Source organism: Dipodomys merriami, unplaced genomic scaffold (assembly GCF_024711535.1).
Source record: "Dipodomys merriami isolate MVZ:Mamm:240054 unplaced genomic scaffold, mDipMer1.0.p SCAF_263, whole genome shotgun sequence".
Taxonomy (NCBI): Eukaryota; Metazoa; Chordata; class Mammalia; order Rodentia; family Heteromyidae; genus Dipodomys; species Dipodomys merriami.
In genome coordinates, this window is record NW_027204082.1 from 588,783 (window position 1) to 605,624 (window position 16,842).

The 16,842-nt window shown below is 40.0% G+C and overlaps 1 protein-coding gene across 1 annotated transcript in view; it reads right to left on the reverse strand.

The window, feature by feature from the left end:
- Positions 1 to 16,842, reverse strand: part of LOC138837133 (arylsulfatase B) — a 168,190-nt gene that overhangs the window by 140,199 nt on the left and 11,149 nt on the right. The window contains exons 2-3 of the mRNA XM_070035923.1: positions 10,906 to 11,092; positions 4,960 to 5,150 (exon numbers count right to left, since the gene is read on the reverse strand). Of these exons, the coding sequence (XP_069892024.1) occupies positions 4,960 to 5,150; positions 10,906 to 11,092 (378 nt within the window). The remainder of the gene's footprint in view (positions 1 to 4,959; positions 5,151 to 10,905; positions 11,093 to 16,842) is intronic.

A 16,842-nucleotide genomic window follows, 5' to 3' on the forward strand; every position in this document is an offset into this window, starting at 1 on the left:
TGTCACAGGTCATACAAAGGTCTCACGCTACTTTCTGGCCAGATTCTAGTAACCCAGAATGAATAGGTAATCTTGAACAAAAAAGTTATCTTTTCCCCCATCTCGTCAGCAGCAGTACAGAGCAAGTTTACTGTGTGAGCAAACAGCCCCTCCCATCTGTATAGCATTGAGTCAACAGAAAACAGAATGGCAAGTACTACAGCCCATTTCATGAAGTTAAAGCCAATGGAATACATGCAATACATTTTAAATAGTTCCATCCAATAAAATAAAAAGTATTTTTTAACACTTGGAAGGGCTAAAAATTTATTCATAAATCAACTCATTCTCTAAATAGAAGCATTTCATGACTTTGGGTTTTTGCTAGTCATGGGACTTGAACTCTGGGCCTGAGCATGGTCCCTCAGCTTTTTTGCTCAAAGCAAGAGCTCTACCACTTGAGCCACAGTGCCACTTCTCACTTTTTTGAGTAGTCTGAGTCTCATGAAGTTTCCTGCCCAGGCTGACTTCAAACCACAATCCTCAGACCTCAGCCTCCTGAGTAGCTACCTCTCAGCCTCCTGAGTAGCTAAGAGTACAGGTGTGAGCCACCAGTGCCTGGCTCAATACGGTTTTTAAGTTGGAAAATAGCATTTTTAATGCTATTTTCTGGCCCAGTGGAAGGCTCAATTAACTAGTGCATCAAAGTTTTCCAACCACCACTGGGATCCTGCCTACTTGTCCAGTGGTTCTTCCTGGGTAAGTAGCATAATCATTTTCCATACATCTGCTAGCCACAGCCCCAACTCACTGTTAGCTCAAAGCAAGCAGCTGTTACTCTGGAAATGGGATCCTAATTAGTGTATGTCTATGGACTTGAGTTCCAACATTCTCATACCTTGGCTTTGGAGACCTGCTGGCCCATTCTAACCTTACGTAACTCTGATTCAAACACTAGAGTCCTGGTGCCACTTATTTTTGGTTCATGCTGGGTTCTAATCTGTCTTTTGTGTTTTCTTGGGTTTAGATACCTGCTCTGTCCAACTCAGTCATAGCCACTACTTTTGTCCAACCTTAATTATAAACATTTTATGTATATTAGAAATCAAGAATCCTAAGCATAAAATCATATGAAAAAAGTTCAGTATTACTTAAAATATAGATCTATTACCTAAAGCTATTAGCATACTCATATTTAAGATGTTAATGGTTCTTTCCCCTTTTGTATTGTTATTTAACTCCTAAGACATATACTCTAAACAACCTCACCATGTTAACAAAACCGTGAAGATTAAAGTTTTATTTTCATTTATTTGTATATCTGCCTAACTTAAAGCGTAAAGTGAAAAAAAGGTACATGGTAATTTTTTCAACTCGTTATTTCATCTTTGACATCCAAATTAAGGTATGTCTTCTCAAATTATGGCAGAGAAAAATAAAGAGTTGTACTCAAAGAACTAACAGTTTCTTTAGGAAACTTCTAGTAGATGAGCTCTATGGGACAGTTTTTACATTAATTCTGCAAACTGCTGTGGGACCGTTTTTAACAGGAAGCTGCATTGTTAAAAATACTACTTTCCCTTTGCAGTGTTACAACTATGGAAATTACCCTGAAGAAAAGGAAGGACATCCCTTCCTAACACATGTGCTGTACATTTCTCCCTGAATCCAGCATCCACCACTGTGTGTTTACAAAACATCTGCATATTCTCCTCAGTTCCTCCTCAGCTGTCCTTTTAAAATAGGCACAGCTTTCAGTTGGCTATACATACTCCATGGTTGTTTTTTTTTTTAATGATTTCCATCTTAGACAAGTTGTCCATGTTATAAACTATAAAGAACACCTGATGCCAGGTGCTGGTAGCTCACAACTTTTATCTTGGATACTTAGGAGGCTGAGATATGATGGTCACAGTTTGATGCTGGCCCAGGCAAAAAAGTCTGCATCGTATATCTTTAGTTAACTAGCAAAATGCCAAAAGAGATGAGGGGACTCAAGTGGTAGTGTGCCAGCCTAGAGTGAAAAAGCCAAGCAAGAGCATGAGTCTGAGTTTAGCCCAAATACCAGGATTAAAAAAAAAAGGGATAAACTTGCACAGAATTAGATTAAACACTAGGATAAAATGATGAAGAAGTATTTCCTGAAACTGGTAAAGCTTCAAAGTTCTACTGTGAGATGAAACCATAAACACGCGCCTGCACTCTCTTTAGCAAATGTGGTTGCATTACTTATCATTCCATTCATTTCTGTCCATGTTTAAGGACTCTAGTAATGATGGACTCTGACGTTCAGTGTTGCAGACACTGCAGGAAAATGACTCTCTCAGCTGGTGACTTCTGTAATCATATCTATGAGCAGTGCAACCCTAACAGCACCCCTCCCGTATATGGCTCACAAGCTCCTGGGGTCCCTCATTGTTTCAGCTCCAGGTACTTTCCCCAGTTAAGCCAGCCCACCCACAGAGCACCATTTCACCCCAGCTGCTTCCTCTTATCCACTTAATGTTATGAGGTCACTACACTAGAATACTCTATTGTTCTTTAGTAGGAATGAATTTGTATTGTAGGCAGATTATCCTTGTTGCATAATGAAGGTATTGTTAGATGGTAAACAGTAAAAGGTAGTAGGCTCCTACCTACCTCTGATTTGAGAAGGATGTCTCAATTGACACATGGCAGAGTATGTTGCACATCGGAATTACTGGTGGGAAGTGGGGGTGGCAATGAAATATCAGTGACTTGGTCCCATCTCAGACCAATGAACCACAATATTTGACATTAGTATTTCTTACAAATTTCTTCAATAATTCTAATATATGATTGGGACTAGAACTATTTAAATGAATCATAATTGGGGACTCAGAATTTGAGGTCTTGGACACTAGGTGTGAACTAGGGAACTTGATTAAAGAGCTAAGATTTGGAGTCTGAGAATGTGAGTTTAAATTCTGATTCTGACTTTCAATAACTGTAACCTTCAACAAGTTACTTGATGTTTAACTAATGTCAAATGATACCCACCTAAAAGGATAATCACCAGTTCCCTTAAAATCTTAGCTTGTTCTTTTGGGGTATAAGCCAATGACCTAATGCTCCCACTGTCTGAATATTAGTTTTAAAAATCTATGTTTAAAACCTACGTGCTTTTATGTATTTGAGAGGATGTTCCCCTTTCTCATGTTCAACCACAGGCACAGCTGATCAGAGATGTCAGCATTAAGAATCTATTAGAGGTCAGGTGCCAGTGGCTTATGTCTGTAATCCTAGCTATTGAGAAGGCTGAGACGGAGAGGATTGCCATTGGAGGCCAACTGGGAAAGAAATATCCTCAAGATTCTATCTGCAGTTCCTCAAAAGACTCCACATAGAGCTCCCCTATGACACAGCAATCCCACTTTTGGGCATTTACCCAAATGATCACAAACAAGACCATACTAAAGCTACCAGCACAACTATGTTTATTGCAGCATTATTTACCATAGCTAAGATATGGAACCAACCCAGATGCCCTTCAGTAGATGAATGGATCAAGAAAATGTGGTATATATACACAATGGAATTCTATGCCTCCATCAGAAAGAATGACATTGCCCCATTTGTTAGGAAATGGAAAGACTTGGAAAAAATTACATTAAGTGAAGTAAGCCAGGCCCAAAGAAACATAGGTCCCATGGTTTCCCTTATTTGCAATAACTAGTATATGTCTGAGTCAACCAGAAAAGGTCAGATAAGTTGATGTTAGGGGAATGAACCCCAAGATAAGTATTCAAATTTTTTTTTGTTTTTTTCCTTTCGTGCAATTGTTTCTAACATATTTATAAGATGATTTCTATGTTGCTTTTTATGTCCCTCCCCCATGGTATAAACCCATGCTTTAACTGTATTTGATGTTGGTATAATTTGTGGAGGGGAAGGGAAAAAACAAATCGTTTAACTAGGGATACAGGTGGACCCATTGCAACAATGAGATGTACAAGTCGTTATGTCGAAAAACAAACTTTACAACTTTGGTGGGAGGTGGGGGGAGGATACGATGGGGGGAGAGGGGGTGTATGGGAAGGGATGGGAAGGGGAAACGAAGAGGAGGCAACAATGCTTGATAAGAAATGTTATCTTGGAAGTGGCGCTGTAGCTCAAGTGGTAGAGCGCTGGCCTTGAGCTGAAGAGCTGAGGGACAGCACCCAGGCTTAGAGTTCAAGCCCCATGACTGACAAAAAAAAAAAAAGAATATAGCTCTTCACTTTGCCGGGCGCTGGTGGCTCACGCCTGTAATCCTAGCTACTCAGGAGGCTGAGATCTGAGGATCGTGGTTCAAAGCCAGCCCAGGCAGGAGAGACTGTGAGACTCCTATCTCCAATAAACCACCAGAAAACCGGAAGTGGCCCTGTAGCTCAAGTGGTAGAGCGCTCGTCTTGAGCTGAAGAGCTGAGGGACAGCGCCCAGGCCCAGAGTTCAAGCCCCACAACCGGAAAAAAAAAAAAAAATGTTATCTTGCCCATTTAATTGTAACTCCTCTGTACGGTATTCTCACAATAAAAAAAAAAAAAATTCTATCTCCAAAAGAACCAGCAAAAATCAAGGGTGGAGGTGTAGTTCAAATGGCAGAATGCTAACCAAGCAAGTAAGCCAAGCCAGTACAAAGCTCCGAGTTCAAGTCCCAGTACCAGCCTCTCCCCAAAAAAGAAAATCTATTAAAGAGTTTTTCCTAAACAACAGTGGCTTTTTCCTACTTTCCCAAGATTGATTGATTGATTGATTGATTGTTGGTCATGGGGCTTGAACTCTGGGCCTGGGTACTGTCCCTCAGCTCTTCAGCTCAAGGCTAGGGCTCTACCATTTAAACCACAGTGCCACTTCTGGCTTTTTCTGTTTATGTGGTACTGAGGAATTGAACCCAGGGCCTCATGCATGCAAGGCAAGCTGAGCCACCTTCCCAGCCCCTTTACCAAGATTTTAATATACTTAAAGAAGCTAAATTACCTTCTCTGGTGGATGTTTAGCTATGAGGGCTGTAGCCCTTTCAGTAAATACGTTTGCTGAGTACATATTTTTATATTCTGTTGCAACTTCTTCACCATCTCGAAAATCAAGAGCACATCGTGTGCCATTCAAAGCATCAATGAATGCACAGTGCTCATGAGAATAATAATTTTCACTTCCTAGAAGATATCCTGCAATAAAAATGATAGACAAAACAGTGAGCAGGGCATAAAACTTGTCAAACAAACTAATTTTTCAGCATTTAATTGACTAATGCAATTGATTACCTGTGACAGGGTTAATCAAATGACAAGACTAATTAGAGAAACATCTCTATATTTGGTAGTAGAGCTCACTAAAGAGTTACTACATAGAAACAAATTCATTCCTCAGTCAAGCCTTTCAGAACGTAGGCTCTATTAGGTAACTAGTGAGTGACTCCTGGTAAATATGATGTTGCTTTAAAAAAAAATCAGAGGTCAAATTTAGCATAGATGAGAACACTACACTACCTAATTACAAAAATAATATATGATTAATGTGATATGGTATAAATTTCTACTGAGATAATTATATAAATAAGTCCAGGATTCAAATTTGTTGTTACTGAGCTTGAGAGACTGGCTTCCAAGTTATTTATAGATGTAGTCCTAGAAGTCATCTTTTGTCAAATGGTGACACCCACTGGTGAAAGACACAAATGTTTCTAAATAGAGAACCTGTAGATGTGATTGAACAGAGCCAAAAGATCAAACTAAATTATAGCACTGAATTCAGATTTTTCTACCTACAATTATCTCAATTTTGCTGTTAAATAGCATCACTTGCCTACCCCTACTTGCACAATTTAAACACAGAAGAAAATACATTTTCTTAACTGACACTTCTTTCTGCAAATGTTCCATATTTTCCTTTCGTATTGGTTTTAAATGTTTTTAAAAAATTTTTATTATCTTTAAGTGGTTGTACAAAGAAGTTCCCATTCTACAAAAGAGTATTATTTTCCTTTAGCAATAACATAAGCTAGGCTGCATGTTGTGATTACATTTATATAAATGTTATATTTACATACATGTAATATTTACATGTTATATTTACATACATATTTCAATATTTAAATGTTATATTTACATACCTATAACATATGGAAATAGAAAGTCGTGACTGCCTAGGGCTGGATGGTTAGTGAAATGGGGAGTGACTGTTCAGGTTAATGGGGTATGGCCTCTCTTTGGGGGGGTGGTAGTGATGAAAATGAAACTTGGTAGTAATGAAAATGAAATGGACTGGAATGTAATGGCACACTAGAAATTTATTTAAAACGCATTGAATTGTGCACCTTGAGTGAATCATATAGTATGTGGATTATATCTCAATGAAATTATCAAAAAATAAATGGCTGGGATTTTAGCAATTTTCTGATATATACTGCTTAGAAATCTTAAAATGATATAAAAAAAAAAGGGCTGGTCCTTCCTCTAGTCCTACACTTCCTTTATTTTTTTTTTTTTTAAATGTGTGTGTGCGTGTATGTGTGTACACGCACAAGCTGATCCTAGAACTTGAACTCAGGACCTGAGCGCTGTTCCCGGTTTTTGTTGTTGTTGTTGTTGTTACTGTTGTTGTTGTTTTGTTGCTCAAGGCTAGTGCTCTACCACTTGACCACACTCCCACTTCTAGATTTTTTTTTTGCTGGTCATGGAGCTTGAACTCTGGGCCTGGGCACTGTCCCTGAGCTCTTCAGCTCAAGGCTAGCACTCTACCACTTGAGCCAAAGCACCCACTTCTGGCTTTTTCTGTGTATGTGGCTCTGAGGAATCCAACTCAGGGCCTCATGCATGCAAGGCAAGCACTCTATCACTGAGCCACCTTCCCAGCCCAACTTCTGGATTTTTAAGTACTAATTGGATATAAAAGTCTCATGAACTTTCCTGCCCAGGCTGGCTTTGAACAGAGAACTTAAAATCTCAACCTCCTGAGTAGCTAAGATTGTAGGCATGAGCCATTGGCATCTGGCTACACTTCCCTTTTAACAGCAACTAAGTTTTGATAATAACTCAATTCATTTTAAATTAAATCTTCCATTTCTGTGATCCAGTTCCTGAATATAATTACACGTTGACTTTAAGATACCTTTTATATGGCAAACTTTTCTTCTATATAAATAGTAGACATTTTTAAAATCCAATATACTTGTTAATGTACATGTAATATATCCAAAAATAATTTCAACCCTTTTCTAGGTGATTAGAGTGGTCAAGACACTAGACATAGTTATCTTTTTTTTTCTTAGTTGGTTGTAGGGCTTGTACTCATGGCCTGGGTTCAGTTTCTGAGCTGTTGTGTTCAAGTCTATGGCTCTACTACTTTGATCCACAGCTCTACTTCCAGTTTTGTTGTTTGTTTTTTGTTTGTTTGTTGTTTTTTTTTTTGGTCGGTCATGGGGCTTGAATTCTGGGCTTGGGCGCTGTCCCTGCGCTCTTCAGCTCAAGGCTAGTGCTCTACCTCTTAAACCACAGTGCCACTTCCGGTTTTCTAGTGGTTTATTAGAGATAAGAGTCTCACAGACTTTCCTGCCCAGGCTGGCTTTAACCACAATCCTCAGATCTCAGCCTCCTGAGGAGCTAGGATTACAGGCGTGAGCCACCAGCACCAGGATTCTACTTCCAGTTTTTAAGTGGTTAATTGGAGATAAGAATCTCAAGGCCTTTCCTGCCTGGACTGGCTTCCAACTGTGATCCTCAGATCTCAGCCTCCTGAGTAGTGATGATTGTAGTCGTGGGCCAGAAGTACCTAGCCAGAGTAAGCGTTTTTAACAACCAGTGGGTATTAAAATTTGAGGAAGTCACTTTAGCCCCCTTATTTATTAATGTAAACTGTTTTCTACTATTTGGAAGAATATGTACATAGGATATACTTGATTAGATGATATATAAACCATAGGTATTAAAATAATATTATACATAACATAATTATAGAAATAAAACAATTTATACCTCTAGCCAATCGACCATGTGACTGTCACATGGTTTTTTCATTGTATCTACAAATTTGAACTTCTAAGGCTAAAGATAATGAAAGCTTGTGCTCTGGGGGTGAGGGATTATGGAAAAAAAATTATTTTTGTTTTATTGAGAAGGAATCTCTCTATGTAGGCCAGGGCAACCTGGAACTCTCAGTCATCCTGTCTCAGCCTACCTAGTGCTAAGGCTATAAGGCATGATTCACTATACCAGCTAGAAAATAGTTTTTTTTGGTTTTTTTTTGGGTCCGGTCGTGGGGCCTGAACTCTGGGCCTGGGCGCTGTCCCTCAGCTCTTCAGCTCAAGGCTAGCGCTCTACCACTTGAGCCACAGTGACACTTCCGGCTTTTTTTTTTTTTCATTTTGCTTATGTGGTGCTGAGGAATCGAACCTAGGGTCTCATGCATGCAAGGCAAGCACTCTACCACTGAGCCACCTTCCCAGCCCTAGAAAATAGTTTTTAACCAACAAAATCTCTGAATACCTTAACAGTTTAAGTGAGATATAATTTACATACATACATCCACTTAAAAGTACACATTTCTGGGACTGGAAATGTGGCTAAGTGGTAGAGTGCTTGCCCAGCATGCATGAAGCTCTGGATTCGATTCCTCAGTATTACATAAACAGAAAAAGCTGAAAGTAGCATTGTGGCTCAAGTGGTAGAGTGCTAGCACAGAAAGGCTCAGGGACCATGCCCAGGCCCTGAGTTCAAGCTCCAGGACTGGCAAAAAAAAAAAGTGCACATTTCCTTGTTTTTGTGTATTTATGATCAGCAGAACCTTCAAGCCCAAACAGTGACAATGTCTGCGTGGTCATCATACTACTCTGGGATGGAGTTGGACTCTTCAGGTCAGGCTCTTCATACTCATAAAAGGATATGATAACTTCCTTTTGTCCAATTGAACTTATAAGTGTGAAATAAATTATAACAAAAAATTCAAAATCTTTTATTTGTGTGTGTTTGTGTATGTGTGTGGGTGTGGGTGGGTGGATGTGTGTGTGTGTGCACCAGTATTGGGGCTTGAACTCAGGGTCTTATTTGCTCAGCTTTTTTGCTCAAGGCTGGAGCTTTATCACTCGAGCTACATAGCCACTTCTGGCTTTGTACTAGTTAATTGAACATAATCATCTCTCAGGTTTATCTGCCCAGGCTAGCTTCAAACTGTGATTCTTATATCTCAGCCTCCTGAGTGGCTAAGATTACAGGTGTAAGTCACAAGCCTCATCTTTTAGTACAGGCCTGGATAAAAATTTTGAAAGGTAATGAATACAGTTATCAAACCATAAAAGCATGGAGGCATCCAGGGTGGTGGTGATGGTGGTGGTGATGATGGTTGCTAAGTGAAATAAACTGGTCTGGAAAAAAATTTTTTGAAAAGATGTACAGCCTGTTATCTTTCAAGACAGCAAATTGCCTTACATTCAAGTATACAATGAATAGTTCAGTCATTTTAACAGCTATTGGAGAATACTGGGAGTACATATTCACAACTAGAAATATCACCAAGCCTGATTAGTAATTTCTATTAAGGGCATATGGATGAAGTGCAGGTGCAACACATTGACTGTCTGATATCTTTGCACCTTGATCTTAACCCTAGGTCATGCGTTGTTTTTTATGTTGTTGTTGTTAGATGTGCTTCGATTGCCTTGTTTTTCTCTCCACATATATTCCTTTAACTGTATTGTATTGTTGTGTTTTCCCTAGCTTAAATGGGAAAAATACCTCAAGAAACATCCACAAGAAAACCACCACTTTATCACTAAGATGATGTTTTTAAGAGATGTTGTCCCCTCCCCAGCTTATCTTCTCCCAAAGGAAAAAATCTCCCTCAAGCCTACGAGCCAGAAAATGCTTTACTCTTCTGAACATCTGGTTTCCATCTCTCTTGTGAATAAGGAGACTCACAGCCTTTTTCATTTTGCTTTTTTTCTTCCTTTGGACTTCAGAAGTCTTGAATCTTAATATCAAATGCAAATCCCTCCTAAGACTATGCAGTCTTTCTGCAATTTGGTGCCCATAAACTATCTCATCATTTTCTAATCACTCTGATTTTGTTGTTCTAGTTAAATGTTTTATGTTCACTGTGTGTTCCTTTTTGGCTATGGAAGACTGTAAATAAATGAAGAAGCAGATGGCAGGTAGGTAGGTAGCTAAATAGTTAGACAGAAAGATAGCTCAACATAAAAAGAGCCTGACAGAAAGATATACAGCTGCTGGCAAGATAAACAGGTTATTAATTGTGGTACAGTTAGTAACAGATTTCAGAAGGCACATTTTAAAACAAACTTTAGGTTCATATTTATTTTTTACAGGGTTACCAAGTTGATAAAATACTTATAAAATACTTATAAAATAGGTCTGATTATCAGACCTATTGCCATTTGTTATTTGCCCTCCCCATTCTATTAATATTAATTTTTAAATTGATCCTTCCCCACTTAGTATTTTCACAATAGATCTCACAGATGGCAAAAAGATGCCAAGGGAAACGTGTTTTTTTTTTCTCCAAATTCTCAAAAGGGATTAAAAGTCTTCAGTTCATAGAGAGAAAATAACTATTATATACGTTTGTAAATAAAATAATCTTACTTTAGGTTTTGCCTGTAATTAAAGAAAAGCAGTTGTACCCTTTACATAAGAAAGTTCCAGAGAGTACATTGCCCTCTGATGTGGAAACAGTGACTCTTCCACAGCTCTACGGTGGCACTGAGTGTTCTGGCACTGCCTTGCTGTGGGCGCATGTCCACCATGAGCTGAGTGCAGAGCCATGGATGGAGGTAACATTAGAAGGCGGCCCACTGATTCACTCTGTCTTCAACTTTCCAGTTATTTCATTTGATTCCACTTGGGTGTGTTTTATGAGATGGCTAGAGTTAGTCTGGGTTAAAAAAAAAACACATATTTACATTTCCATTACCAAAATAGGTATCAAATCCTCGGCGGGTTGGAAGACATTCTTTCCGGTACATTCCCAGGTGCCATTTTCCGACCATATGAGTAGCATAGCCTGCTTCTTTTAGAAGTTGGGGCAGGAGTTTTTCATCCAGAGGAACACAGCTGGGCTGGCAGGTCTTGATTAAATAGTGCTGTAAACCCATATGGATCTTAGAGAGATAAACAAAATAGTGAGTTATTGGCACTGAAACGTTGTAAGTAGATAAAATGGCTGCCTAGTTTATTGGACATATCTGGTGATCTTCTGACCTCTATTTCTGTTCTGGCTTGAGACCAGTCTCAAGGTAATGGACATAAGTGGAACTTGAAAAGATGTATAAAAGCATTTCAATAAACAGGATTGGTGGTATACACCTGTAATTCTAGTGCTTGGTAGAAAGATTATAAGTTTAAGGCCAGTCTGAGCTACACAGGAAGACCTAGTCTCAAAAAGTTCTAGATGCTGGTGGCTCATACTTTTTATCCTAGCTATTCAGCAAGTGGAGCTCAGGAGGATCATGGTTCAGGGCTAGCCCAGGCAAAAAGTTCATGAGCCCCTCCCCCCCACTTAACCAACAGCTAGGTGCAGTGGCATACAACTGTTATCCAACTATATGGGAAGTATAAATAGGCAGACTGCTACCCATACATGTCATACATGTGAGATCCTATTCTAAAAAAAATGAAGGAAAAAGGAGCTGGGGATGTGGCTCAAGTAGGAGAGTATCTGCCTAGTAAATGCAAGGCCCTGAGTTCTACCCCCAGTATTACAAAACATTGCCACAAGTGTTAGATTTTTTTCAACAAATACTCATCAAAGAAATATGTCAGAAACCACTGACTTTAAGTTTTACTCCCTAAAAATTAGCAATAATATTAAGAGTGTGGGTCTATCAAGAAAACACCATTCCATGAGAAGCTGATATTTGGTTACAATGAACATTTGTATGTAATCTTTGAAGAAATGGTAATTTTTTTAAAGAGGAGTTCTGGGTGAATCTAAGGCCTTGCATAGTCAACAGTGGTCATGGTAACAAATGTAAACTATATAATCAACAACATTATCAATCCTCCCAACACTATACTTCCTCAAGAAAAAGTACCTTTACAACCATCTTGCATCTAGGCCTGGGCCTGCCCCCAGAGTCATTATAGTATATATGACATCATACAAAGTATACACTGGAACTTCCAATCCACAGTTGTGCTGCCACAAACTACATAGTTATTTATCACTGATGTTTCTCAGACTGGACAAACTTACAGATTCTTGTTTGGTTTTACTTTACTATTTTGAGATAGATACAAAGCACAGTCCAAAAAAAAAAAATCTGCTCAAATTCACTGTAAACTATAATCAATTAGTTTTCTCAAAGCCAAGCAGGGTGGTTCACACCTGTAATGCTAGCTACTAGGGGGTGGGGGAAGGTTAGCTGGGGAAGATCATGGTTCCAGCCAGCCCAGGAAAAAAGTTCATAAGAACCCCTCTCAACAGAAAATTGTCAGCCCAGCTTAAAAATAACCAGAGAAAACAAGCTGGAGAAGTGGCTTGAGCAGTAGAGTGCCTGTCTAGCAAGTATGAAGGCCTGAGTTCAAATCTCCTCCCTAGTACAGGTTGGGGTGGGGGTGGGGAGTACAAGCCCACAATTTTCTCAAAAATTTTGACACAATCTTAGATTTTATTTTTTTGCATGAACCTTTTTAGAAGCAACATTAAAAATTACATCTACTATAGCTTGACATCATCTTATTCTATAGAACCAATGGAAGTCAGGAGACTGTAAACCTAGCTACACAGAAAGCTGAGATCTGAAAATTACAGCTCTAAGTCAGCCCAAGCAGAAAAGCCTGTGAGACTCTTATATCCAATTAAGCAGCAAAAAAGCTGTACCTAAATTCAAACCTCAGTATCTGGGGGAAAAAAGAAGGCAAAAAGGAAGGGAAGGAGGGAAGGAGGCAAACATATGGAATATTTTTAACGTTAAAGAATTAATATTTTGGGGCTGGGAAGGTGGCTCAGTGGTAGAGCGCTTGTCTTGCATGCCTGAGGCCCTGGTTTCGATTCCCAAGCACCACATAAGCAAAAAGAAAAAAGCCAGAAGTGGCACTGTGGCTCAAGTAGTAGAGCGCTAGCCTTGAGCTGAAGAGCTGAGGGACAGCACCCAGGCCCAGAGTTCAGGCCCCACGACTGGACCCAAAAAAAAAAAGAGAGAGAGATTTAATATTTTTTAATATTTTTGGAAGTACTGGGGACTTAACTCAGGGCCTTGCACTTGGTAGACAAATGCTCTATCTACTTTGCAATCCACGCCTCCAGCCCCTTTTTGCATTAATTATTTTAGAAGCAGAGTTTCAATTGATACCAGGTGGCTTGGGCTGCAACCCTCCTTACTGTGCTCTGCCTTGTCTCTGGGGATGACAAGTACACACCCAGCCATTGTGCTTTCCTCTAGCTGGGATAATAGGCACATGGCACTGCAATCAGCCATTGGTTTAAATCGACTCATGAACTTTTTTTGGGGGGGGGGGTCCGGTCGTGGGGCCTGAACTCTGGGCCTGGGTGCTGTCCCTCAGCTCTTCAGCTCAAGGCTAGTGCTCTACCACTTGAGCCACAGCACCACTTCCGGCTTTTTTCTTTTTACTTATGTGGTGCTGAGGAATCGAACCCAGGGCCTCAGGCATGCAAAGCAAGCACTCTACCACTGAGCCACCTTCCCAGCCCCTCGATTCATGAACTTTTATGCCCAGGCTTGAACCTCAATCCCCTGATCTCTGTCTCTGAAGTAGGTAGGATTACAGGCTTGAGCTACTAAATCCAGCTTAAAGTGGGCTTGTTTAAGGGGTGATAAATTTATTACCTTGCTATGGTTATGGCCTCTCAAGTATAGGTACATGTCAACACTTATATTGTATATTTAATGTACTGTTTATTATAGGACAATTGTGCTTCAATGAAGCTGCTCAAAAATAGCTTTTGTCTGCTCAGCTTTTTATGCTTCTCTTAGCAATAATTGTCATGTGTGCTGAGATGCGTGCTAGATATCTTCTATTCTGTCAGTCCTGCCCTTTACCTGAGATACTGACCGTGGAGGGCCAAACCAAAGGACTTGCCTTTTAGCTTCTGCTTGCGTTCAGGCAATGGAAAGCCCTGATGAGCAAGAAGACCATGAAAGTAAATGGCCTGTAGCTGCCAGGTTACTTCTACCTGGCTACCTATGTTCTACTACTGAAGTTTACTCTGAAGGAAGCTTCTTTTCTAGGTTCTAGTAACTACTCCACCCTTTTGGTCTAGGGGGTGGTAACAGCTCCACCTGGTTACTACAACTACCTCTATTTCTCCCACACATTTGTACCTTTTAAAACAGCTCCCTTGTTATTAAATATTCCCTAAATTATTCTCATCTGAATATGACATCTCTTTCCAAGAGGGATTTGGGAACCACTTTTCTCTACATTCCCTCTCTCCCTCTCCCGCCCTCTCTGTGTTCTCTTTCTTTCAAATCAAAGAATGTGTCTTTCCATTTTCAACATTATAGGTTTACTCAACAGAAAATTGATCCTAGACTCAAAAACTTCATAATATATGCTAACCGGCAACCAAGCAACAAAGGTAAAAATAATGTTTCGTGGAATCCAAAAGCCCCAGCGGAGATAAATGCTATGTGCAAATTTCCTTAAATGGAAAGCTCATCCATCACATGCAGCGAATTAAGTCTGATCGCTTGAAAGCACTGCCAAGAGATGCTCTGCAATTGCTTTTCCTAAGCCATGGGCACCACGCCATGTGGTCAGCTGAAGCCTGCACACATTATCTACAATTGTATGGAGCAGGGAATTTGTTCTTTTTAGTTCCTGAGAATTTATTTGACAGAGCATTTTTATGGCATTATTGGGAAGCAGAAGCCGAACTCTGGATTATAGCCAAAAACATGTTTTTGGTCTGTTCAAACACTATTTGAAGTCAGGAAGCTGTAATGTGTTGAGAAGCAGTAAACAGAATGCCAAGCTGGTTCCAATCCAGTATGTTAGTTCAACCAACACAGCACTGTGGAGTTACTCCATGCTTCATGGGGCAGGAAGATAACAGAACACCCACAAGAATCAAGAGAATAAGAAAAGGTTTTCCTTGTCAACACAATAAAATCTGAAACAATTCCATTCTCACATTCACCTTGAATGTGCAGAGTGTATGTGAGTGGAGAAGGCCCTATGCATAACAAAAGTCCAAAGAGGTTACCTCCAATCTGCCCTGTGTGGCTGTCATTTCTGCATTAAACCAAATCTTTTAGGAAAATTCCAGCTTGCTAAGATTCCACGTGGCCATTAAGGATTCTGGCAAAGGATCTACAAACCCTGAGAGAGGACCTGACTTGTTTCTGGGCTCTTTCCATAAGATAAGTGATGAGAAATCTTTGTTTATGTTTTTGTCACACTTTATTTGCTCCCATCACTTCCTCTGTCCTCTACAGACCTATGAGAGATTTGCAGCAGTCTCAGGAGCTTAAAAGAGAAAAACCAATCTCCTCTTGGAAGAGAAGAGGGCCATAAGCTCCAATGTCATAGACTTTCTTAGTCCAGGCTATTTATTAAGCGCCTATTTTGGAGCTCTGGGCACACTATTTCAGCTACCCTCATGAGAAACACTGCCAAGGGGCAAGTAAACAGAAAATCATTCTCTCCCAATCTCAACAGTGGTAAAATAACATCCAGCTGATCAGAGAGAGGTTCTGTCCAGTCCATCTCACTGGTCTGAAATGAACCTGCATCCTTCCTGTAATCTCAAATCTGTACAACACCTACTGCTGCAGTTCTAGAAAAATTTAAAATGTGGGCAGTCCTACCCCTCTACCTTACACAGCAGAGAATCCAGAAGGAATCTTTGTGAACAGAAAACAGAGGACATGGTTATGGCTATCCTGGAGTTCAGAATTTCCAGCCCACACGTTGGCCAGAATACTGCAATTTTCAGCCACTATCAGGGCCACTTTCACCACCTTAGGGTTTTTGGGTTTTTTTCTGGAGATGCCCCACAGAACAAATGGACAGTAGAGAATCTGCTCCCTTCCCCTGAAGCCTTTTAACAGTCAGCTGCCCATGCTGCTGAGAAGCCAAGAGCTACAGAACACACATTATGGGTGTTAGGAGCCTGGCTTGGCCATCTGGCCTGGCCTGTCAATACTGAAGCTGCAGAACTGGCCCATCTCACTGACAGTTTTAAGGGTCTATTTATTTTGGTGTTGATTAGTAAAACTGCAAATCTCTGACTAAACCCACAAAGGGATGTTGTTGTTAAAGAGAATAAATAAGTCAGAGATGGTTTCAGAGACTCTGTCTGAATCATAAAATGTAATACAAATTTATGATGAAAAGGAAGGAACATATAAAGAAATGTGAAGACGATGCATTTTATGTGGTTGTAATTAAGGAAACAAAAAAACTAAAGGATAACAACCAGAGAGAAATACCTTGTGTAGGGAACTCTGGAGCTGAGCTATGAGAGCTGGAAAAGGGTTGAGAGGTAGGAACGCTGCTTCGACAGTACTCAGAATGTTGAGAACAGGCCAGGAAAGGGTTAAAACAGCCAGCTCTGGAGATGTGGAGGAGGCTGAAATGCTGCCTCCTTCCTTAGAGTTGGAAAGGCTGAGGCTAGACTTTGAAAGCTAGATAAAAGTAGAATAGATGTTTGAATTATGTCTTCATTCCCAAACCAATAAGGGAGCCAGTTATTCTCACAAACTCTCTTTTGTCTCTGTGATTCTAATAACAGTATAGATGCCTTGTTTTCTGCACATACCCATGGCAATTTTCCCTGTACTAAACTTAATAAACAAGCTTGGTTATGGGAACACAGGGTTCAGAAGCCGATAAGCACTGAAACTCCTGGTTATTTTGTTGTGGCTCTTTTCTGGTGACAGTGGGG